General features: G+C 33.9%; 1 protein-coding gene across 2 annotated transcripts in view; it reads left to right on the forward strand.

Moving 5' to 3' along the window:
* The window catches only part of LOC111143281 (synaptonemal complex protein 1), a 144,537-nt gene that overhangs the window by 84,648 nt on the left and 35,259 nt on the right, over positions 1–24,630 (forward strand). The window contains exons 16-26 of one of the 2 annotated variants that reach the window (XM_022496911.1): positions 6,079–6,183; positions 7,169–7,272; positions 8,394–8,511; positions 9,350–9,420; positions 12,187–12,268; positions 17,532–17,594; positions 17,763–17,825; positions 21,507–21,623; positions 22,013–22,123; positions 23,472–23,564; positions 24,178–24,252. In XM_022496911.1, the coding sequence (XP_022352619.1) occupies positions 6,079–6,183; positions 7,169–7,272; positions 8,394–8,511; positions 9,350–9,420; positions 12,187–12,268; positions 17,532–17,594; positions 17,763–17,825; positions 21,507–21,623; positions 22,013–22,123; positions 23,472–23,564; positions 24,178–24,252 (1,002 nt within the window). The remainder of the gene's footprint in view (positions 1–6,078; positions 6,184–7,168; positions 7,273–8,393; positions 8,512–9,349; positions 9,421–12,186; positions 12,269–17,531; positions 17,595–17,762; positions 17,826–21,506; positions 21,624–22,012; positions 22,124–23,471; positions 23,565–24,177; positions 24,253–24,630) is intronic. The other variant, XM_022496912.1, reaches the window with a different exon arrangement.

The following is a 24,630-nucleotide window of genomic DNA, read 5'->3' on the forward strand; positions in this document are numbered from 1 at the left end:
CGGGTGCACGTGCCCCTTCGGATCACTACGTTTGTATCTTTAGGGTAAATACCCAGCAGTGCAATTGCTGGGTCATAGGGTAGTTCTATTTTCAACATTTTGAGGAACCTCCATGCTGTTTTCCAGAGTGGTTGCACCAGCTTGCATTCCCACCAACAGTGTAGGAGGGTTCCCCTTTCTCCGCATCCTCGCCAGCATCTGTCATTTCCTGACTTGTTAATTTTAGCCATTCTGACTGGTGTGAGGTGATATCTCATTGTGGTTTTGATTTGTATTTCCCTGATGCCGAGTGATGTGGAGCACTTTTTCGTGTGTCTGTTGGCCATCTGGATGTCTTCTTTGCAGAAATGTCTGTTCATGTCCTCTGCCCATTTCTTGATTGGATTATTTGTTCTTTGGGTGTTGAGTTTGCTAAGTTCTTTATAGATTTTGGACACTAGCCCTTTATCCGATATGTCATTTGCAAATATCTTCTCCCATTCTGTCAGTTGTCTTTTGGTTTTGTTAACCGTTTCCTTTGCTGTGCAAAAGCTTTTGATCTTGATAAAATCCCAATAGTTCATTTTTGCCCTTGCTTCCCTTGCCTTTGGCGATGTTCCTAGGAAGATGTTGCTGCGGCTGAGGTCGAAGAGGTTGCTGCCTGTGTTCTCCTCAAGGATTTTGATGGATTCCTTTCTCACATTGAGGTCCTTCATCCATTTTGAGTCTATTTTTGTGTGTGGTGTAAGGAAATGATCCAATTTCATTTTTCTGCATGTGGCTGTCCAATTTTCCCAACACCATTTGTTGAAGAGGCTGTCTTTTTTCCATTGGATATTCTTTCCTGCTTTGTCGAAGATTAGTTGACCATAGAGTTGAGGGTCTATTTCTGGGCTCTCTATTCTGTAACATTGATCTATGTGTCTGTTTTTGTGCCAGTACCATGCTGTCTTGATGATGACAGCTTTGTAATAGAGCTTGAAGTCTGGAATTGTGATGCCACCAACTTTGGCTTTCTTTTTCAATATTGCTTTGGCTATTCGAGGTCTTTTCTGGTTCCATATAAATTTTAGGATTATTTGTTCCATTTCTTTGAAAAAAATGGATGGTACTTTGATAGGAATTGCATTAAATGTGTAGATTGCTTTAGGTAGCATAGACATTTTCACACTATTTATTCTTCCAATCCAGGAGCATGGAACATTTTTCCATTTCTTTGTGTCTTCCTCAATTTCTTTCATGAGTACTTTATAGTTTTCTGTGTATAGATTCTTAGTCTCTTTGGTTAGGTTTATTCCTAGGTATCTTATAGTTTTGGGTGCAATTGTAAATGGGATTGACTCCTTAATTTCTCTTTCTTCTGTCTTGTTGTTGGTGTAGAGAAATGCAACTGATTTCTGTGCATTGATTTTATATCCTGACACTTTACTGAATTCCTGTACAAGTTCTAGCAGTTTTGGAGTGGAGTCTTTTGGGTTTTCCACATATAGTATCATATCATCTGCGAAGAGTGATAGTTTGACTTCTTCTTTGCCGATTTGGATGCCTTTAATTTCCTTTTGTTGTCTGATTGCTGAGGCTAGGACTTCTAGTACTATGTTGAATAGCAGTGGTGATAACGGACATCCCTGCCGTGTTCCTGACCTTAGCGGAAAAGCTTTCAGTTTTTCTCCATTGAGAATGATATTTGCGGTGGGTTTTTCATAGATGGCTTTGATAATATTGAGGTATGTGCCCTCTATCCCTACGCTTTGAAGAGTTTTGATCAGGAAGGGATGCTGTACTTTGTCAAATGCTTTTTCAGCATCTATGGAGAGTATCATATGGTTCTTGTTCTTTCTTTTATAAATGTGTTGTATCACATTGATTGATTTGCGGATGTTGAACCAACCTTGCAGCTCTGGAATAAATCCCACTTGGTCGTGGTGAATAATCCTTTTACTGTACTGTTGAATCCTATTGGCTAGTATTTTGGCGAGAATTTTTGCATCTGTGTTCATCAAGGATATTGGTCTGTAGTTCTCTTTTTTGATGGGATCCTTGTCTGGTTTTGGGATCAAGGTGATGCTGGCCTCATAAAATGAGTTTGGAAGTTTTCCTTCCATTTCTATTTTTTGGAACAGTTTCAGGAGAATAGGAATTAGTTCTTCTTTAAATGTTTGGTAGAATTCCCCCGGGAAGCCATCTGGCCCTGGGCTTTTGTTTGTTTGGAGATTTTTGATGACTGTTTCAATCTCCTTACTGGTTATGGGTCTGTTCAGGCTTTCTATTTCTTCCTGGTTCAGTTGTGGTAGTTTATATGTCTCTAGGAATGCATCCATTTCTTCCAGATTGTCCAATTTGTTGGCGTAGAGTTGCTCATAGTATGTTCTTATAATTGTCTGTATTTCTTTGGTGTTCGTTGTGATCTCTCCTCTTTCATTCATGATTTTATTTATTTGGGTCCTTTCTCTTTTCTTTTTGATAAGTCTGGCCAGGGGTTTATCGATCTTATTAATTCTTTCGAAGAACCAGCTCCTAGTTTCGTTGATTTGTTCTATTGTTTTTTTGGTTTCTATTTCATTGATTTCTGCTCTGATCTTTATGATTTCTCTTCTCCTGCTGGGTTTAGGGTTTCTTTCTTGTTCTTTCTCTAGCTCTTTTAGGTGTAGGGTTAGGTTGTGTACCTGAGACCTTTCTTGTTTCTTGAGAAAGGCTTGTACCGCTATATATTTTCCTCTCAGGACTGCCTTTGTTGTGTCCCACAGATTTTGAACCGTTGCGTTTTCATTATCATTTGTTTCCATGAATTTTTTCAACTCTTCTTTAATTTCCTGGTTGACCCATTCATTCTTTAGAAGGATGCTGTTTAGTCTCCATGTATTTGGGTTCTTTCCAAATTTCCTCTTGTGATTGAGTTCTAGCTTCAGAGCATTGTGGTCTGAAAATATGCAGGGAATGATTCCAATCTTTTGATACCGGTTGAGACCTGATTTAGGACCCAGGATGTGATCTATTCTGGAGAATGTTCCATGTGCACTAGAGAAGATTGTGTATTCTGTTGCTTTGGGATGAAATGTTCTGAATATATCTGTGATGTCCATCTGGTCCAGTGTGTCATTTAAGGCCTTGATTTCCTTGTTGATCTTTTGCTTGGATGATCTGTCCATTCCAGTGAGGGGAGTGTTAAAGTCCCCTACGATTATTGTATTATTGTCGATGTGTTTCTTTGATTTTGTTATTAATTGGTTTATATAGTTGGCTGCTCCCACGTTAGGGGCATAGATATTTAAAATTGTTAGATCTTCTTGTTGGACAGATCCTTTGAGTATGATATAGTGTCCTTCCTCATCTCTTATTATAGTCTTTGGCTTAAAATCTAATTGATCTGAAATAAGGATTGCCACTCCTGCTTTCTTCTGATGTCCATTAGCATGGTAAATTGTTTTCCACCCCCTCACTTTAAATCTGGAGGTGTCTTCGGGTTTAAAATGAGTTTCTTGTAGGCAACATATAGATGGGTTTTGTTTTTTTATCCATTCTGATACCCTGTGTCTTTTGATTGGGGCATTTAGCCCATTAACATTCAGGGTAAGTATTGAGAGATATGAATTTAGTGCCATTGTATTGCCTGTAAGGTGACTGTTACTGTATATTGTTTCTGTTCCTTTCTGATCTACTACTTTTAGGGTCTCTCTTTGCTTAGAGGACTCCTTTCAGTATTTCCTGTAGAGCTGGTTTGGTGTTTGCAAATTCTTTCAGTTTTTGTTTGTCCTGGAAGCTTTTAATCTCTCCATTTTCAGTGATAGCCTATCTGGATATAGTATTCTTGGCTGCATGTTTTTCTCGTTTAGTGCTCTGAATATATCATGCCAGCTCTTTCTGGCCTGCCAGGTCTCTGTGGATAAGTCTGCTGCCAATCTAATATTTTTACCATTGTATGTTACAGACTTCTTTTCCCGGGCTGCTTTCACGATTTTCTCTTTGTCACTAAGACTTGTAAATTTTACTATTAGGTGCCGGGGTGTGGACCTATTCTTATTGATTTTGAGGGGGGTTCTCTGAACCTCCTGGATTTTGATGCTTGTTCCCTTTGCCATATTGGGGAAATTTCTCCAATAATTCTCTCCAATATACCTTCTGCTCCCCTCTCTCTTTCTTCTTCTTCTGGAATCCCAATTATTCTAATGTTGTTTCGTCTTATGGTGTCACTTATCTCTCGAATTCTCCCCTCGTGGTCCAGTAGCTGTTTGTCCCTCTTTTGCTCAGCTTCTTTATTCTCTGTCATTTGGTCTTCTATATCACTAATTCTTTCTTCTGCCTCATTTATCCTAGCAGTGAGAGCCTCCATTTTTTATTGCACCTCATTAATAGCTTTTTTGATTTCAACTTGGTTAGATTTTAGTTCTTTTATTTCTCCAGAAAGGGCTTTTATCTCTCCGGAGAGGGTTTCTCTACTATCTTCCATGCCTTTTTCGAGCCCGGCTAGAACCTTGAGAATCGTCATTCTGAACTCTAGATCTGACATATTACCAATGTCTGTATTGATTAGGTCCCTAGCCTTTGGTACTGCCTCTTGTTCTTTTTTTTTGTGGTGAATTTTTCCGCCTTGTCATTTTGTCCAGATAAGAGTATATGAAGGAGCAAGTGAAATACTAAAAGGGTGGCAACAACCCCAGGAAAATATGCTTTAGCCAAATCAGAAGAGATCCCAAATCGTGAGGGGGGAGAAAGGGGATAAAAAGAGGTTCAGAAAGAAGAAAAAAAAAAGAAACAATTAAAAAAAGAAAACCAATAAAGAAAAAATATAAAAAGGAAAAAAATATATATATATTAGATAAACTAGTTAAAAAACGTTAAAAAAGGAAAGGGTAAAAGTTAAAAAAATTTTAGCAGAAGAAGAGAAAAAAAATTGAAAAAGAAAAAAAATTAAATTAACTGCAAGGCTAAAGAATCATGGGGAGAAAGCCATGAGTTCGTGCTTTGCTTTCTCCTCCTCTGGAATTCCGGTGTTCTCCTTGGTATTGAAACTGCACTCCTTGGTAGGTGAACTTGGTCCTGGCTGGGTTTCTCCTTGATCTTCTGGGGGAGGGGCCTGTTATAGTGATTCTCAAGTGTCTTTGCCTCAGGCGGAGTTGCACCGCCCTTACCCAGGGCCGGGCTGAGTAATCAGCTCGGGTTTGCTTTTGGGAGCTTTTGTTCCCTGAGCGCTTTCCGCTTTCCGTAGAGTTCCGGAGGGCGGGAATGAAGATGGCGGCCTCCCGGTCTCCGGCCCGGAGGAGCCGAGAGCCCGGGGCCCCACTCCTCAGTGCGCCCTCAGGGAACAGTGCCGATTTACCCCGTCACCCTGCCTCCGGCCGCGCTCCGAGCTGACCGAGCCAGCGTTCAGTTCAAGGTAACCCCGAACTTAGAGCTTACTCCTTGGCTCTGTCTCTGTAGCCGGCTTCCCTGTTCTAATACCTGTAATCTCTGCGACACTCAGACACCCCCGATCCTTCTGTGACCCTGTGGGACCTGAGGCCACGCTGACCCTGCGTGGGCTTCACCCCGGTTAAGCCTCTGGAGCGATGTCCCTCAGCGGAACAGACTTTTAAAAATCCCGATTTTGTGCTCTGTTGCTTCGCAGCTTGCCGGGAGCCGGCCCCTCCCCCCGCGGTCTATCTTCCCGTCGCTTTGGATTCACTTCTCCGCCAGTCCTACCTTTCAGAAAGTGGTTGATTTTCTGTTTCTAGAGTTGCTGTTCTTCTTCTCTTCGATCTCCCGTTGGATTTGTAGGTGTTTGCAATCTTTAGATAAGCTATCTAGCTGATCTCCTGCTACCTGAAGTAGTCTCAGCCTGCTACTTCTCCGCCATCTTGACTCCTCCTAAGATAAAGTTTTAATTCAGTGACCAGCATGATTTTTTTTTCAATAAAAACTTCAGGACTTTGTCCGTTTAATCTTCTGTCATCATATATAGTTTTGGAATTTACTTAATTATGACTTGTTTTCTCTCTCTCTTTTTAATTTTTTATTTAGCCAGTGAGAAACTCATAATTGTCTTTGCTCTAGTTAGGCATTTTGATTATTTTGCATATGTATGTGCTTTGGCTGTCATGATTTGTTAATGTTCTTAAATAGGCAGAAAACCAAAAGCTTTTAGATGAAAAGAAACAATTTGAGAAGATTGCTGAAGAATTAAAAGGAGCAGAACAAGAACTAACTGGTCTTCTCCAAACCAGAGAGGTTTGTTTAAAAAAGATATTTTCTTTCCAACATTTTGTTAGTAAAATACGGATTTACAGAATAGATTATGGTATTGTGAAGGATTTGCTTTGTGTAGGACTTCTTCTCACAATTCCTTTGAAGGAAGCGTTCTTGCTACATTTAATATACTAGTGATTGATTTGAAACAAATCTAGAGAATCTTTATATTATAATGGAGATAAAGATTGACATTATGATATCAATAGTATACATAATGCTGTAGTTTATAAGAATCACATTTTTGATGTCTTTAGTATTTATAGATTGAATATTTTACTTTTATTAAGTTCTTTGTTTATAATAATTTTTACAGTTCTCATACTGTAATTTTAGAATATATTTTTATTTTAAAAAGGTATTTTTTCAGTATGTAATAGCATTACATTGTAATTATATTTTTATAATAGTAGCAACAATATAGGTTTTTTTTTTAAAGATTTTATTTGAGAGAGAAATAAGCAGGGAGCATAAGCAGGGAGAGGGATAAGCAGACTCCCTGCTGAGCATGGAGCTGCATGTGGGGCTCGATCATGATCCCGAGATCATGACCTGAGGTGAAGTCAGACACTTAGCTGGCTGAGTCAGCCAGGTGCCCCCAGAACAGATTAGTTTTTAAGATTCTACCTGGTTTCATTAACTAATATATTTTTTCTTAATAGAACATTTTAATTGAGATTAATTACCTGCTAGAGTAAAACTGATGAAAATATTTTATAATATATAAAAACAATCTTACTGGTTGAGCTTTAGAATATCAAGATGGAATTCACTTAAATTACATTTGTCATTGCTCCTTTTTCTATAATTAGAATGGTTTTGACATTAAATCTATTATATTTTAAAATTTGGCATTTTTAACCAAAATATTGTCAAATATTTGACTTGATTACAAGTGGCCATATTTTAAACAAGAAAATTGTAAAAAAAAAAAAAAAAGTTTGCTGTGATTATACATATTTTCCAGGAAAAAGTACATGATTTGGAAATACGGTTAACTGCCATTGTGACAAGTGAACAGCATTATTCCAAACAGGTTAAAGAGCTGAAAACTGAGCTTGAAAATGAGAAGTAAGTTTTTTCTCTATAAATAAGTTATGTATTCAATTTCTTAGCTTTCTGATAGTTAATAATAAATTAGTAAGTTATATTCACTATTTATTTGAAGTTAAAGTTGTGTTTTATTCCTAATTAGAGATAAAAATAATTTATTAATTTTACTGTTAATTAAATTAGCAGTGATATGTATATATCGTAAACATAAAAAGTACATCACAAAGTTGAAAACTTACTTAGAAGATCACTATATTACTTTTCTTGGAGATAGTTCCTGATAAAAATAATCATTTGCAGTTCTACCTAGTTATTTTGCTTGTTTTGTTAAATTATTTCATAGATTTGTTTTGTTGAAGTGACTAAAATACAGGTCATTGAATTATGGGTAAAATTCATATATTAACCAAAATTCCTTTTAATAAATGGACTGGTTAGTTATTTATCCTTAGTATAAATTTATATAATCTTTGATATGTTTTCTTTTTCAAACTTTCATTTTTGAATCTACTCTCTGGTGAATTTCCAGTACTGGTAATTAGGAGAAAATAATAGATGCTGCTGAAATCATTTCATAGAGCCATACAGTCCCCTTCTTTCATTTAAAATTGATCCTGACTGCCACCAATAATAGCAGTAATTTCTCTTCCAGTGTAGAGCATTTGAGACCTTGTAAGAGCAGTTCAAGTGTTGTGTACAGAAGTTAAACCAAGTTTTATTTATTTTAATGAAAATATTTTATTAAAGATAGTTCATGCCTCATGACTACTTTAATCAAATCACCAGAAGTTTGGAACAGTTTCTAAGAGACAGTATACTATAGACAAAAAAATTATATGAAGAAAATAATATATACTTCAAAATTTGTGGAAAAATATAGAGTATGAGGTATATAGGGAATATTCAAGAAAATATGACATCTTGTAAAACTTAGAGAAAATTTTAAACATGTACAAAGTGGAGGAAAAAATGTAATGAAGCAGCGTGTACTTATCACTCCGCTTCAAAAATTAAGTAATGGCCAATCTTATTATACTCCCAGCCCTTTCTCTCTTTACCCTAAGATTATCTTGAATTAAATTCCACATCATATAATTTAATAGGTAAATATTTAGGTCTGACATGTTTTTTAAAAATAGGCTTAAGACTGCTGAACTAAATGCAAGCTACAACAGGCTTTCACTGGAGAACAAAGAACGAGCACAAGAAGCAAGTGATATGGCCCTAGAAATCAAGAAACAGCAAGAAGATATTGATGTGAGTTGATAAAGATAGTACCAGTGACTTAGTTTTCTAACCTGTACAATTAGGGTGTTAGAATGGATAACCTTCCAAGATTCTTTCACCTTCACAAATCTGATTATGTTAGAGCTGATACTTTGTTTCAAAAGAAAAAATACATATTGATTTTGGTGATGAATAATGGGGAACAGAATATAGAGACTATATCTGTTGATATAGTTAATCTAATTTTAAGCATCAAGATTTTTATGAAGTATTTATTCAAGTATTTATTAAGTAATCATGTAAGAATGTGAAGGATACAATGGTGAATAGACTATCTTCCTCTTTAAGTTCTTATGGCTCAATAGAAAAACTAAATACTCAAGTAACTTAAACAAAATACTACATTATATGTGTTGTTTGGGGACCAAGTGTTACCAGAATTGACAGAATTGCTCTTCTGCCTTCGTGAAAGAGCAGGCTTCAGAGGGAGTATAGCGTTGATTTTGGCCTTGAAAGATGAACAACTGTGAGATCAGTAAATATCAGTAAATGGAAAAACATTCCTTTAAGCCACAACAATATGAATAGAGGATAAAAGGCTTAAATTATCACTGGGAAACAGCAAGTAAAACTTGTGGGTTTTTTTGTTTGTTTGTTTGTTTGTTTTTAGCTGCTATGTAGAGATTGTTAGGGTAATAATTAAAATAAGGCTGGAAAAATAGTATGAAACTATGAAAGATAAATAGCCCATTGTCTTGTTTTACATACAACTAAATTTTATGCTGATGGTTAAAGGTTTTTAAATAATAGTTTTAATTTTATTTTTGTTGAAACAAAATAATATAAACGACATTGATTATTTCCTTAGAATAGCAAAAAACAAGAAGAAGGGATGTTGAAACAAATAGAAAAACTGGAAGAAACGGAAACACAGTTAAGGCAAGACTAATGAATTGGCTTTTTTTGGCAAAAGATTTTAGTACTTCTTTTCTGTTAATTTGTTAGAGTCAATTTAGATAATATTTAATGTTAAGTATGGTATAAAGTAAAAAATTAGAATTACTATGTTAGAGTTCTGCTTAAAATAAAATTGTAATGTCTTAGTGTTGTTCTTAGTGTTCTTAGTGTTGTTCTTAGTGTTGTTCTTAGTGTTGAAATAGTAAGATTAGACTTTGAGATTAATTTTAAAGCATCCTGAACTTTCTTATATTTAAGAAAGTAATTGTATATAAGAAAATTTAGAAGAGAAATTTTTATAAGACCAGTGCTCTAACCCCAGAGCTATGGAGCCTAGAAGAGAAATTTTTAAAAAATTAATATTTTTAAAAGCATTGTCCATGTTTCTAGGTGTTTTCAAATCCTCTCTTTTAATGCCTATAAACCAGTCAAGTGGATATAACAGTATTTATTTTAATTCTTTTTGTTTTTAGATACTTACATTTTCTTATTTTTCACTATCATCGACAATACTATAGTTAACAACTTGGTGCATACAGATTTTTTTCTTATTTTGAATTTGATAGGATATGTTTCAAGGAATAGAATTTACTGAGTTACTGGAATAATTGTTTCAATGACTTTTGATATTCAAATGGTTTTTAATAGGTTATACTGGTTGTAAACCATATAGTACAACCACTATTATGTGAAAATGATGGTTCCAAAATCTTTTAATTGTTTTGGGAGTTAGCATTAATTTATTTGATAATATAACAGATAAAAACAACTCATTGTTCTTATGATTTGTAATTTTTATTTTTTGGCTAAGCTTTGGAATTTTTTATGCTTACTTGCTCAAATTTCTTTTTTCTAATATTGCTTATATCTGTTCCCCATTAATATTTTGAGGTCTAAATTGTTTTCTTACTGATTTACTTAAGCTTTAAAAAATATAGTAATCCCTTACCTTGTTTTTTTTACAGTACATATTTCCCCCAACTTGTTTTCCTTTCACTTTGGGTAATTTTTTTCTTGTGCATAAGTTTTTTCATTTTTTATAAGATCTAATTGTTTTTTTTTGGGGGGGGGGTAATTTTTCCTATTGCTTTTCTACTTAGAAATTTGTCTGCTTGATATCAAATATTAATCTTTTCTTTAGTTCTTTTTCAAATTGATATATTGATATTCAGTTTTTCTTTCTCTTTTTCAAATAATAAAAACATTTTAAGATAGCTTACTTCTTAACACAACTATCGATCTATGACTTGGGTTTTCATATATAGTGTTTTCATGTTTATTTTCTAAGTAACATGTTTTTGTATTTTGTTTCCTTTTAATCCATTAGTAATTTAGATGATTTCCAAATATTTGGGGGCTCTTGTTTGTACTTATAGTCTGAAGTATTAAGTTTTGTTTTTTTTATATTTTGTTAACATTTAGGATTGAGATAATGCGAATAAAGTGCTATATGTACAGTTCCTGGCCACATAACTGTTGTTATTTTCTAGGTTTGGAAAATCATCTTTTATTGTATTTCTATTGATTGCTTTAGTTGTTTTTGCTCAATTTTCTCATTGAGAAGCAGCTGAGAAGTTTTTAGATTGGATCTCAGTGACTAAGGCACTGTACATTTTTTTTTTAAGATTTTATTTATTTATTTGAGAGAGAGAGACAGTGAGAAAGAGAATGAGCGAGGAGAAGGTCAGAGGGAGAAGCAGACTCCCCATGGAGCTGGGAGCCCGATGTGGGACTCGATCCCGGGACCCCGGGATCATGACCCGAGCCGAAGGCAGTCGTCCAACCAACTGAGCCACCCAGGCGTCCGGCACTGTACATTTTGAGGATAAAAAGTGAAGACTTATTTTGGGGAAAGGCTGCTTTTTATTTAAGAGAATTCAGGTTATTTTGATTATATCTTTTTGTATATAGACTTATAGAACTCTAAATATAAATATATAGGAAAAGTAAGAATATGTCAATTAAAAATTTAATACTCAGTTAAAGGGTAAATATCATGGATTCAGTTTTTACAAAGCCAATTATTCCATATGATTGAATAGTATTCTGTGCATACAGCCTAAACCCAGCAACATATTAATGCTAGCCAGGGAAACTATAATTAGAAATAGCTTCAAGTATCTGAGACAAAAATACCATTGCATTCATGTGCAGCGGGCAGATTTTTAATTTAAAAAATTTTGAAAAGACAATATATGCATATGGCACAAAATTCAAAGCAACAAGGGGAAACATGGGGAAAGGAAACTATCTTCTCTTTGTCTTTCTGCTATCTAGTTTTCCTCCCCAGGGGTATCACTGTTTCTTGTGTGTGTTTCCAGAGATACCCTCTCTCTATGTAAGGATGTTTGTCTATGTAAATATCTCAGTCATGTAGTCCTTCATTAAAATCACTTGCATTTATGTCCCTAATTTATTTGTATAAAATTATGACTACATCTTAGATGATGACTAATTTATGACTTCTTAAAGAAAAGAGTAAAGTGAAATCTTGACTCAAGAAATAAGTATTTCTTTTTTTAATGGATTAAAGGATCTAGATAATTAATTTCAAATTAAATGTATAAGGTAATTTAAGTATAGGAGGGGAAGTATGCCTATTGACATTAATGCATGAAAAATTACTAAACAAAATAATTTAAACCAACAAAAAATATAATGATCAACCATTTTAAGAAATCCCAGAAAAGCAGTAAAACAAAAATACGATATTTTTTTTTATAATGTCACTCTTCCATTTCCTTTAAGAAATGAACTGGAATCTGTGAGAGAAGAATTAAAACAGAAAGGAGATGAAGTTAAATGTAAATTGGACAAGAGTGAAGAAAATGTATGTTATATTAATAAATTGTATACCAATTTCGAATCATAAAATCAACACCACATGTCTAAAAAAAAATAAAGTATGCTATCGATATAGGGACTGTTGTATGCAGTTGACCTTAAAGCAATAGGCAGTATTAGTTTATTTTGCTTATATGGTTTATATGTAGAAGAAATAGTGGCATAATTACAAATTTCTTTCATAAATGCTTAATATTTAATGATGATATACATTTTTAGGCTAAGGATTCATATTTTCATAGTAAAGAACATACTGATAAATTGATAAGTTTGTGTTGTGCTTTGGTGGATACGATTTCAACAAGTTGAGATAAGAAAGTTTTTAGGGAAGAATGTCACAAAAGTGAAATGGTACAAAGTATGTGACATGATTATAGTATACAGTATACATAGTGGGGAGAAGATTTGCCAAAATAGATGAAGCAGATTGTGAAGGCCTTGCCTGTGTTTTTTCATTCACTCAGCACGTATTATTAGCTATCTACTCGTGCCAGGCACTGTTCTCGGTGCCCAGTTTAGACTTCATTTGTTCTGGTGGATAATGTGTGATTCAGTTAAGGTGGATTTTTTTTTTTTTAATTATTACTAGGGAAGTCACATTTTAATTTCTAAGAATGGAATGGGAAAGATGTGAAAAGCACTGGAATTAGTTGGAAAGCTTTTAAAAAAAAGTGTCTTGAAAGCTCCGAAAAACATCTTGGAGAGGACTTTGCTCTAGTTTAATTTTACTTACTTATTCCTAAGTTAGTCATTGTGGTTAGGGGATAAGAGTAATTTGGTGAAGCCTGAGCTGTGTACCTATCTACTCCTGGAGACAGATCAGCTTCCATCAAACTACATGGATTTAACAGGATTACTATGGAATTTACACTAACAGAGTCTTCTCAGGAAAGAATGGTGGCCAGACCAAAGTAGCTCCTCCTGGAGCCTATACAAGGAGCATCTAATCAAAAGTTGAGTCAGGACACCTTCCTGGAAGAAGTGACATTCACTTTGAAACCTAAGATTAATAGAAATTACTGGAAGGCAGAGGGATGGACACAAATATATCAGGGAATATTATAAATTATAAGCACACTACATACAGAGTATGAGAGAGTGTCATATTTGTTCATTTTTAATTTTTCTTTTTTAAAGATTTTATTTATTTATTTGGCAGAGAGGGACCCAGTGAGAGAGGGAACACAAGCAGGGGGAGTGGGAGAGGGAGAAGCAGGCTTCCTGCCAAGCAGGGAGCCCGATGTGGAGCTCCATCCCAGGACACTGGGACCATGACCTGAGCCAAAGGCAGATGCTTAACAACTGAGCCAGCCAGGTACCTGGAGAATGTCATATTTAAAAAACTATGGAAAGTTCATCTTGGCTGAAAGGTGGAGTTTAAAATAGTAGTAATAGTGGAGGGAGTAGGGAAAGCTGAAGGTAGAGATAAGCATGGGGAGATGAAGGATAGAGGAAATGAAGGTTGGGAGAGATAAGGGCAGATTATTTGCCCCATAAACTATATTTAGGAATTTGACATTATTGAAGAATTTTGACATGAGGAGTGTCATATTTATTTTTAGAAAGCTGTAAGACTATCTTAAAACTAAGATTCTAAGGACGAGATGAGCTAGTATTTTTAAGGGCCTACAGTATATCAGGAACATTCTAGTTCTTTGTATATGTTCTCTTAGTTAACTGCAAGTTATTTTTGTCCTCATTTTATGAATTAAGAAATTGGGCCTCCAAAAGGTAAAAAAGTTTGAAAGGCTACGTAACTAAGAAGTAGTAGTGCTGGCTTTCTGGCATTCTTTAAACTATACCACATTTTTTTTTTCTTTCAAAAAGGTATTTTTTTTTCAGTTTCGTATTTATTAAAAAGGAATTTAATCTCCTGAAAATTTGCTATGTAATTTACTACTTTAAGATTTGCATCAGAGGCTGCTTCAAGACACTAATCCTTTTGTGATGGGGAAAAAACATGAATTTGGTGTTTAAAGTAAAAATCCTTTATCAAGAATTTAAATGTATTTTACCACTGTACAAGATATTAGTGATGAGTTAGGAAAAAAAACTCAAAATGCAAGACAAGTTGGCACATTTAATCTTTTTCCGTTGTTGGATTTCAATTTACTTACTGAAACAGTTTCCTAGAAAGAATCCAATTTGTAAGTGGTTCTCAGAAATTTACCTGACATTCATTATACCTTTCCCCCCCGCAACCCACTTAGTTTAGACATTTATATTATTTCATACTTGCTTTCTCTGAGTTTATTTTCTCATCCCTAAAATGGAGATAATAATACCTGATTTTATCATTGGGTTGTTCTGAGGTTCAGATTAACAAGTGTTTGTGAAAGACATATTTAGAAGATTATAGACATTTGACAACTTTAAAAAATTCAAGGTAGACTGAGAAAGTTGATAAAAATCACAAAATAATATTGGGTTAAAATTAAAAGTGATAAGCATTAACATAAATGCATTAAAAATTTATTTTTTAAAAAAGGATACAGCAATAAACTGGAAGTATGTATATTTTATAGAAATATAAGACTAAGTTTTATAATTCTATTTCTGAAAGATACTCAGAAGAAAATAGAAATTCTGTTAACATTTTAAATATGATGGCAAATAATGTTTTTTAGGCACGCAACATTGAATGTGAAGTTTTAAAAAAAGAAAAACAAATGAAGATCTTAGAAAACAAGGTATTATCAAATTGCAAAAAGCATTTTTGAGAAAAGAGACTTTGTAGCAAAAGTATGACTACATTCTTTACACTGTCCTGTACAAAGAGATATCAAATCTCTTTGAAGACTTTAAGGAATAATTTTGGATTTTTACTGCACGTTTCTTTGAAGAAGCTCTGGGTTTAAGAGCTTTGTACAGTGCTTCAAAGAGCAAAGTTTCATGAAATTCTTCTTTAGTTATCTCTTTCTTTCCCCAAATTTTACATTCTTAGCAGCTGCATTTGTTGGCAGAATCTTTAGAGTGGCAAGATGCTTTTAAAGATTATTTTTAGACATATTTCTCATTCGTATAATCAAAGGAGCTACAGAAAATTTTCTGCTCCCTTGATGTGAAGTTGTGAAGTGTTTTTACTGCCTGGCTGTCCATCACAATTCACTTCTCCTGTCTCCACATATTTATCCTAAACTTGACCTTCTTACCTATAGTAAGTAGTCCTCTGGAAAAGTTTAGTTCACTCTCTGAAGTTTTGACCTCTGATAATACCATTTTCTTCTGCCTAGAATTCTGGTGAGTAAAATTCTTTTGTTTCTATGCATGTGAATTGTTTTACTTAGAAATGAACTGTGATTGGGGAAAAAAAAACTATGGTAGTTTAAATCCTTTCCAAGAATTTTGGACATTCTACCAGATATATTTACCTTCATTAGCCCTAAATTTGGAGATTATTTAAATTTAAAAGGTGTGACAAGTTATTTTAATTTTCATTGTCTTATTCAGAAAGAAGGGAGAGTGAGATGGGCAGTCAAATTACATTCAAAGTTGATAGTTTTGGTGTCATTATTTTAGTAAGATATACACTTATTTTTGGATTGTAGTAATGCCAGTTATAAAGATGGCTTTATAGGAATACCAGTGTCTGAAGTCATTTCAGGTCTGATTCTGCTTTTTGTTCTTTCTGTTGATGTTTACTCATTGAGTCTCAGTTCTTTGTTATTTTGGTTTTTGTTGTTGTTGTTATGATTCTTTAGAGTTTTATCCATGGGAATTCTTTGAGGCTTGTGTTGGAGTTTGTATCTTCCCAAAAAGATTGTCTTGGGATCAGTGTTCACCAGGAACCATTTTAAATTAAATTCTCCATTTTAGGTTTTTCCAAATCATAGAGATAGCATGAATTTAAGTTATAAACTCATATAAGGCTACCTCATGGCTACAAATTCTCGGGGAAGATTTTGATAACTTTCACTCAGTGCTAGCGTCAAGACAGACAAGTTTTCTTGTGACCCTTCTGTGTGGCAGATTTAATTTTTTAAAAAATATTTTCATAGAATAGGTAGTCTTTTGAGTTTGTGGCTTTATGCAGGGTTGTCTTACTGAATTCCTTACCTTTAGTGAGCTCTAAGTTTTATCTTCTATCTCCCTTATACTAGGTAGTTTCAGCAGATGTCCATAGCTGGCTTTGGTGCTACCCCAAACCTGCTATTATTAAAGTTATAATTTCAAGTAAGCAGATTCCTCATTTTGTAGCCATTTCCTTTTAAATTATTTTTTATCAGGAAGGTTGTTCGGAATATACAGGTGGCTTTTCGGCCAGAATTGGAAATCCTTGATTTTTAAAAAAAGTTAAAATTGTATACACAAATAGTTGCACCTGCTAATGTATTTATACCAGTAAAATTGGCATGAAAATCACCAAAATGTCTCTCATTTTTCTGTAGCTTTTCTTCCTTTGTTTTCTTTTGAGTTTTCTGAAATAGACTTTAGGGGTTGGGCATATTAAAAATAAGATTATTAAGCAGCTGTGCCATGTATTACTCAGTTTTAGAATAATAGCTGATTATGACTACACATGGGTTTTGCAATAAAAATATTTAACAGAGTATTTTGTGCTGAGAGATTAAATTTTTTTTTTTTCAATTGGAGTTTCTTTCTACTTTGATGGAAATTTGTACAACTTACATTATCTGTAATGTTTTAGGACTGTTTAGGAACCTGTTCTGCTTTTATGGTAGTCCAATTATTTCTTAGCCTAATGCCTCTTAGTCCAATCATGCATGTGTACTCAGGTGAAATAGTCTCCCAAAGTGTGATATAAAAAAGTGTTAGGTAGTATTTCTATAACATGTGTTAGAATGCAGTTATGAGGAGATAGAGTATCACATTATTCCCCTTCCCCAAATATAAAAGTAAAAGAGACTCAGAAATGAGAAATGAGGAATAATGAATAAGGATGAAGGCAAATTACAGTTAATCTTACCTCTGGCTATAGCTTTTCAAAATCTAATTAGTAATACAATTCAGCCTTCTATATAGGATTGAGCAAGAGGCACATTTTCCTTAAAGTAATTGAATTCATGTGTTCTTTAAGTAAGTTAAGAAATGTGAAGAATTTCAAATTTCTATTGAGAAAAATCTTTATTAAAATTTACTTGATCACATAATTTTAGACTCTAATGGAATTACTAAACTACATAATTTTTGAAGTGACCTTTATGTTATTTTATGCAATATTTTTATTAGTTTAAAGTTACTTATTTTGACTGGAATATTGAATAAAATAATTTCTCATAATTTTTTAGTGTAACAATTTAAGGAAACAAGTTGAAAATAAAAGCAAATGTATTGAAGAACTCCAGCAGGAGGTAGGTACTGATTCTCCAAATTAAACTATTAAAAAAAACTAATTTTTTCAGTACATTTTTAGAGAATAATGCTTTCCTTTCCTTTAGTAATTTCAGTCTAAGTCAGTGGCAATGCAAAATGGAATCATGTTGTTACTAAGCATAATTCTTTATTTCAATTTTTTACAGAATAAGGCCTTAAAAAAAAAGGGCACAGCAGAAAGCAAGCAACTGAATATTTATGAGATAAAGGTATTTGGAATATTTATTTTTGTTTTTAAAATACTAGTAAGTAGATGAAAACTTAGGAATTTCATACTCTTCTATTGTAGCAGTTATTTTCAAAAATTCTTTTGAGATTGTAGGAATCGTTCTTTTTAATAGAGTGCTTGTCTGTGACTTAGCTGTATCAGAACAATCTAAGCAGCTTAAATATATGAATATGTGTGGTATATGTGTGTATTCATATTCCTTACCCATACTTTTAAATTTGAGATTGAGTAGGTTTGGAGTAGAGCCTTGGAATCTACATATTATAGAAGGTCTATATATGGTTATCCTGCTGCACAAGAAGTTTGAGAACCACTGATTTTATAGAAAAAAGTTAAAGTTAAGGAATGTCAGCTCATGATGTCAAGAGCCCTAATTTGTTTGTTATGATATTCCTAAGTCCTTGAATAGCAACTGACAGTAAGTACTCAAATAGTTTTTGAGTCTTGAATGGAAAACAGTAGTTCTCAGTATTTGAAAGATGTTCATTTTCTAGGAAAACAAAAATCTTATACCTTCCTTTAATACTATTTGAAATTAAAAATATATAAACATTGTGTTAAAAATGAAAAGAATTCTCAAACTTCTGGAATCATATAGAAAAGTAACTAACATATATCCTGTAATTCAGCCTACTATAGGTAGAATCAAGAGAAATACACAAAATATTCATAGCAGCATTAGTTGTGGTAGCCCTAAAATGAAGATGACACAGATAACCATTAGTAGTATTAAAAATAAGTCAATAGGAAATCACTCTAAGGTGACCCAGATGTTGGAATTAGGAGATAAGAGCATTTATGTAGTTTTTATAAGTATATTCAAAAACGAAAAGGAGGGTATGTTTATAATGAATAAATGGAGAATCTCAGTGAAGAAATAGAAACTTTAAAAAAGCATCAGAGAGATTCCCAAGATGGCGAAGGATTGGGGGACTCCATTTCAACCAGTCCCCTGAGTTTAGCTAGAATTGCCAAGGAAATGTTGAAAAACAAAACTGGGGGCCTCCCATTGCCCGATTTCAAGTTATGTTATAAAGCTGTGATCACCAAGACAGCATGGTACTGGCACAAAAACAGACACATAGACCAAATAGAACAGAATAGAGAGCCCAGATATGGACCCACAACTCTATGGTCAAAGCAGGGAAAAATATCCAATGGAAAAAAGACAGTCTCTTCCATAAATGGTGCTGGGAAAATTGGACAGCTATATAGAGAAAAATGAAACTCGACCATTCCCTTATACCATACACAAAGATAAACTCAAATGGATGAAAGACCTCAATGTGAGACAGGAATCCATCAAAAGCCTAGAGGAGAACATAGGCAATAACCTCTTCAACATCGGCCACAGCAACTTCTTTCAAGACATGTCTCCAAAGGCAAAGGAAACAAAAGCAAAAATGAACTTTTGGGACTTCAAGATCAAAAGCTTCTGCATGGCAAAGGAAACAGTCAACAAAACAAAGAGGCTACCCATGTAATGGGAGAAGATATTTGCAAATGACACTACAGATAAAGGGCTCATATCCAAGATCTATAAAGAACTCCTCAAACTCAACACTCAAAAAACAGATAACCACATCAAAAATGGGCAGAAGACATGAACAGACACTTCTCCAATGAAGACATACAAATTAGACATTAGACAAATTAGACATTGGTATGTCTAACAGACACATGAAAAAACGTTCATCATCATTAGCCATCAGTGAGATTCAAATCAAAACCACATTGAGGTACCACCTTACACCAGTCAGAACGGCAAAAATTGACAAGACAGGAAACAACAAATGTTGGTGAGGATGTGGAGAAAGGGGAACCTTCTTACACAGTTGGTGGGAATGCAAGGTAGTGCATCCACTTTGGAAAACTGTGGAGATTCCTCAAAAAATTAAAAATAGAGCTACCCTTTGACTCTACGATTGCACTACTGGATATTTACCCTAAAGATACAGTCATAGTGAAAAGAAGGGCCATATGCACCCCAGTGTTCATACCAGCAATGTCCACAATAGCCAAACTGTTGGAAAGAACCAAGATGTCCTTCAACAGACGAATGTATAAAGAAGATGTAGTCCATATATACAATGGAATATTACTCAGCCATCAGAAAGGTTGAATACCCAACTTTTGCATCAACATGGATGGGACTGGAGGAGATTATGCTGAGTGAAATAAGTCAAACACAGAAAGTCTAAATTATCATATGGTTTCATTTATTTGTGGAACATTAGGAATGTCATGGAGGACATTACAAGAAGGAAGGGAAAAATGAAGGGGGAAGAATCAGAAGGGGAAATGAACCATGAGAGACTCCAAGAAACAAATGGAGGGTTTTAGAAGGGAGGGGGGGGCGTGGTTGAACCCAGTGATGTGTATTAAGGAGGGCATGAATTGCATGGAGCATTGGGTGTTATACACAAACAATTAATCGTGGAACAGTATATCAAAAACAAATGATGTACTGTAGGGTGAGTAACATAAAACAATAAAAATAGTTAAAAAAACAAATATTGATATATAATTATTCAGTAGAGCTATAAAGAAGAGCAAGGATTAGAAGAAGTAGAGATTAGAATGGAGATTAGAATAGGTAAAAGGCAAGGGGAAATGGAGAGTTCTTCAACTTGTATAACGTTTCCAGTTAAGTAAGATAAATTAGTTCTAGATGTCTGCTGTACAGCACAGTACCTATAGTTAACAATACTATATTGTGAACTTATAAATTTGTGAAGAGGATAGATCTCATGTTAAATTGTTTTATGGTAGAAAATAAAGGGCTAGAAGGAAACTTTTGGAGGTGATACATTATGTATATTAATTGTGATGGTTTCATGGTGTATGCATATGTCTAAACTAATCAAATTGTGAACGTTAAATATGCATAGTTTTTTTGTGTGTGTATCCATTATACCTCAATAAAGCTGCTTTTTAAAAAAGAATATGCTTGGGGCACCTGGGTGGCTCAGTGGGTTAAGCCTCTGCCTTCAGCTCAGGTCATGATCTCAGGGTCCTGGGATCGAGTCCCACATCGGGCTCTCTGCTCTGCAGGGAGCCTGCTTCCTCCTCTCTCTCTCTCTCTGCTTGCCTCTCTGCCCACTTGTGATCTCTCTCTGTCAAATAAATAAAATCTTAAAAAAAAAAAAGAATATGCTTTTTTTAAAAAATGATTTTATTTTATTATTTGACAGACAGAGAGAGGGGGAACCAGGCTCCCTGCTGAGCAGAAAGCCTGACATGGGGCTCGATCCCAGGACCCTGAGATCATGACCTGAGCGGAAGGCAGAGACTTAACCCACTGAACCACCCAGGTGCCCAGAACATGCTTTTTCTTTGAATCACATGGGTGTTCTATCCAAATGGAATAGTCACTGTAACAAAACCTGAACCTCAGAACAAATAATTTAAATATTGCTGAGATATAGATCATAAATGAAAATATGGCTACTTTAAAAATATTACTTGTCAGACTAAATATGTATTTTAGGGGTTTTGTGAAAAATCACATCTCACCATATGAAAACTGTAAGGAAAATGATCCAGCCATAATTTCAATGAATAAGTAATGTTTTAAGAGTCACAAAACCACAAAGTGAATATAGAATATTTTCAAGTAGTGCACATTTACTAATGTTAATGCTATTTTCTTTACTCAAAGGTCAGTAAATTAGAATTAGAACTAGAAGGTGCCAAACAGAAATTTAAGGAAATGACTGACAGCTATCAAAAAAAAATTGAGGACAAAAAGATATCAGAAGAAAATCTTTTAGAAGAGGTAGGAAAAACTAAATATGTTTGAAAATTTGTTATATTAAAACTCTATTTGTTTATCAACATTTTAAGAGAAAAGCAATTCTGAAGTTATGATTTTTAAAAGATTTAATAAATTTATATGTGACAGTTAAAAAGTATCTTTGTTATTTTAAGTATGTGTGTATTAAATGATGTATTATTTTGAAAAGATTAAGTGGTCATTATAGTGTTATACTATCATCACACTTGATAGGACACCCTAAAATAAACCCAAACAGTAATGCATCTTTTACTTGGCTTTCCTAATTTTCTGGTGTTTGATTTCTGCATTTTATGTAAGTAGTATATATGGTCTTTGCATTTAAGTTAAATTTGATTTTTGTGCATTAATTTTAAGAAATACTTTGATAGGTTGAGAAAGCAAAAGTAATAGCCAATGAAGCAGTGAAATTACAGAAAGAAATTGATATTCGATGTCAACATAAAATAGCTGAAATGGTAGCACTTATGGAAAAACATAAGGTAATGTGTGTGTGTAATGAGAACTATTAATTGCAGCCATATTTATGCATAAAGATGGTGAAATCAAGATAGCAGTCTGATTTGTCAGAAAATTTGCAATAATGACTGATTACAGCTAGAATACTCTTGATCTTCCATTTCTCTAAGTTTAGGTCTTAACCACACAAAGCTGAGTTTGAGTGTCCCTTCCTTGAGAATCCCTCTCCTTGTCATCTGTTATGTATGGAAGTAATCACTTTTCTTCTGAATTTTCCTAGTACTCTTCTTATAGCACTTTATACCTTATATTTATTTAAGTACATCCCCAGAATATGTATCTGGTAAAGGATATAAATATATCCATTATGTGTGTCTAACACACATTAGGCTAAACAAATTTTTATCAGTGGTATAAATAGATGAAAGACTTAATGTTTGTTGTGTTTGTCCTTTATTTTTTGTTGTTATAAAAGTAATCATTCTGTTACTGAATTCAGCTTTATTCCCTTCAAGATCTGGAATAAGAGGTGGGCTATACTTACCTATTCATCCTTAAAATTGTTGGTGGGATATAAACATATGAGGTAACCAACGAAGATTAAACATATTTTCATAGTATTTTAAAAATTCATAAAAATATTATGAACTCAGAGATTTAAACATATTTGGCATGTCTCAATCCAGTCTAATCCTTGACACCCAAATTGTTCCTTTTTTGGCCAGTGGGAGACTCTTCAAACTAGTTGGCCAGTCCTTTTGACTTGACTGCTTTTTTGCTTTCTATTATAACAACATGTTCAAGTCTCATCTTGTATTTCCTGCCCCAGATTTGGGTCTGGAATCAGTTACTCTTCTAAGAGGTTGGTGTTTATAGCCTTTTTTTAAATTATGAAACTCAACATTTCCAATTAAAAAGAATTTTTTGTTGTTCTTGTGTTTGATTATTTTCAAGACTGTTTTCTATGTTTCATTGTTTATTTGAATAAAAATGACTTAAAAATTAGAAAAAAGGTCAAATATATATATATTTATATATATATATAAAATGTGGAATTTATTGACATTTTCTGTGAATATAAAATGTGTAAGGATACTAGTATTATTAAAACATAATTTATGGGGCGCCTGGGTGGCGCAGTGGGTTAAATAAAGCCTCTGCCTTTGGCTCAGGTCATGATCCCGGGGTCCTGGGATCGAGCCCCGCATCAGGCTTTCTGCTCAGCGGGGAGTCTGCTTCCCCACCCCTCTCTCTGCCTGCCTCTCTGCCTACTTGTGATCTCTGTTAAATAAATAAATAAACATTTTTTTAAAAAAGCCATAATTTTTTTGTGTTCTAATATACTTAAAATATTTTCTCTGTTTAATATAGCACCAATATGATAAAATAGTTGAAGAAAGAGACTCAGAACTAGGACTTTATAAAAGCAAAGAACAAGAACAGTCATCAGTGAAAGCATCTTTGGTGAGATACAGAACAAATAGCAATAAAGCCAATTTTCATATCAGCATGACTGGTGGTAAAGAATAATATTAAATAAAACCATAATTTTTGAGCTGTAGAATCAAAGAATCTTAGATTTAAAAAAGATCTTACAGGTGTTATAGTTAAATGGTTTTCCAGTTTTATTTTCTGAAATGTGGGATAAACTCTTTTTTTTCAAATGAATAAATACAAACTCCAGTTACAAATAAATTTGGAGCTTGACAGAGATTGGGAGAGGAAGAATGGGATAGATTGGGAGAAGGTAAGAAGGAGAGATACGTAATGTTAAATATTTCTTTAGAAAACTATAAAAATTTGTCTAAATGAAATCTTTAGTTATGTTCAACTAGCAGCCTTCATATCAGTGAGTAAAGTAAGCACTGGGTGTTATACACAACTAATGAAACTTTGAACACTACATAAATAACTAATGAGGTACGATATGTTGGCTAACTGAACATAGTAAAAAAGTGTATATATTTTATAAGTGAATTTATTTCTCTGTAAAACTAAATATATATGAAACATTAGCATTTTTACTGTTTTGAGAAATATATGGATACACTATAAATTTCATATTTTTTTCCTTTAGGAGTCTGAATTGTCTAATCTCAAAAATGAACTTTTGTCTGTTAAGAAACAACTTGAAATAGAAAGAGAAGAAAAGGTAGGTTTTGTGGCATTATGGATAAAGTAGCTAATAATATTTAGGTGCAACTTTCTGGGTTGTTTTAGTTTAATTTTTTTAACTGAAGTATAACTGCAACTTTTTTTTTAAAGAGTTTATTTATTTATTTGGCAGAAAGAGAGAGCACAAGCAGGGGGAGCAGCAGGCCAAGGGAGAGGGAGAAGCAGACTCCCTGCTGAGCAGGGAGCCTGATGTGGGGCTTGATCCCAGGACCCTGGGATCATGACCTGAGGTGAAGGCAGACACTTAACTGACTGAGCCACCCAGGCACCTGTAACTGCAACTTTTTATAAATATTAGGAAATATATTTTGGTAATTATGATTAAAACATCTAGTTTTTTTCGGAAGTATGTAGT

Source organism: Enhydra lutris, unplaced genomic scaffold, assembly GCF_002288905.1.
Source record: "Enhydra lutris kenyoni isolate GAN:26980312 unplaced genomic scaffold, ASM228890v2 scaffoldscaffold9, whole genome shotgun sequence".
Taxonomy (NCBI): Eukaryota; Metazoa; Chordata; class Mammalia; order Carnivora; family Mustelidae; genus Enhydra; species Enhydra lutris.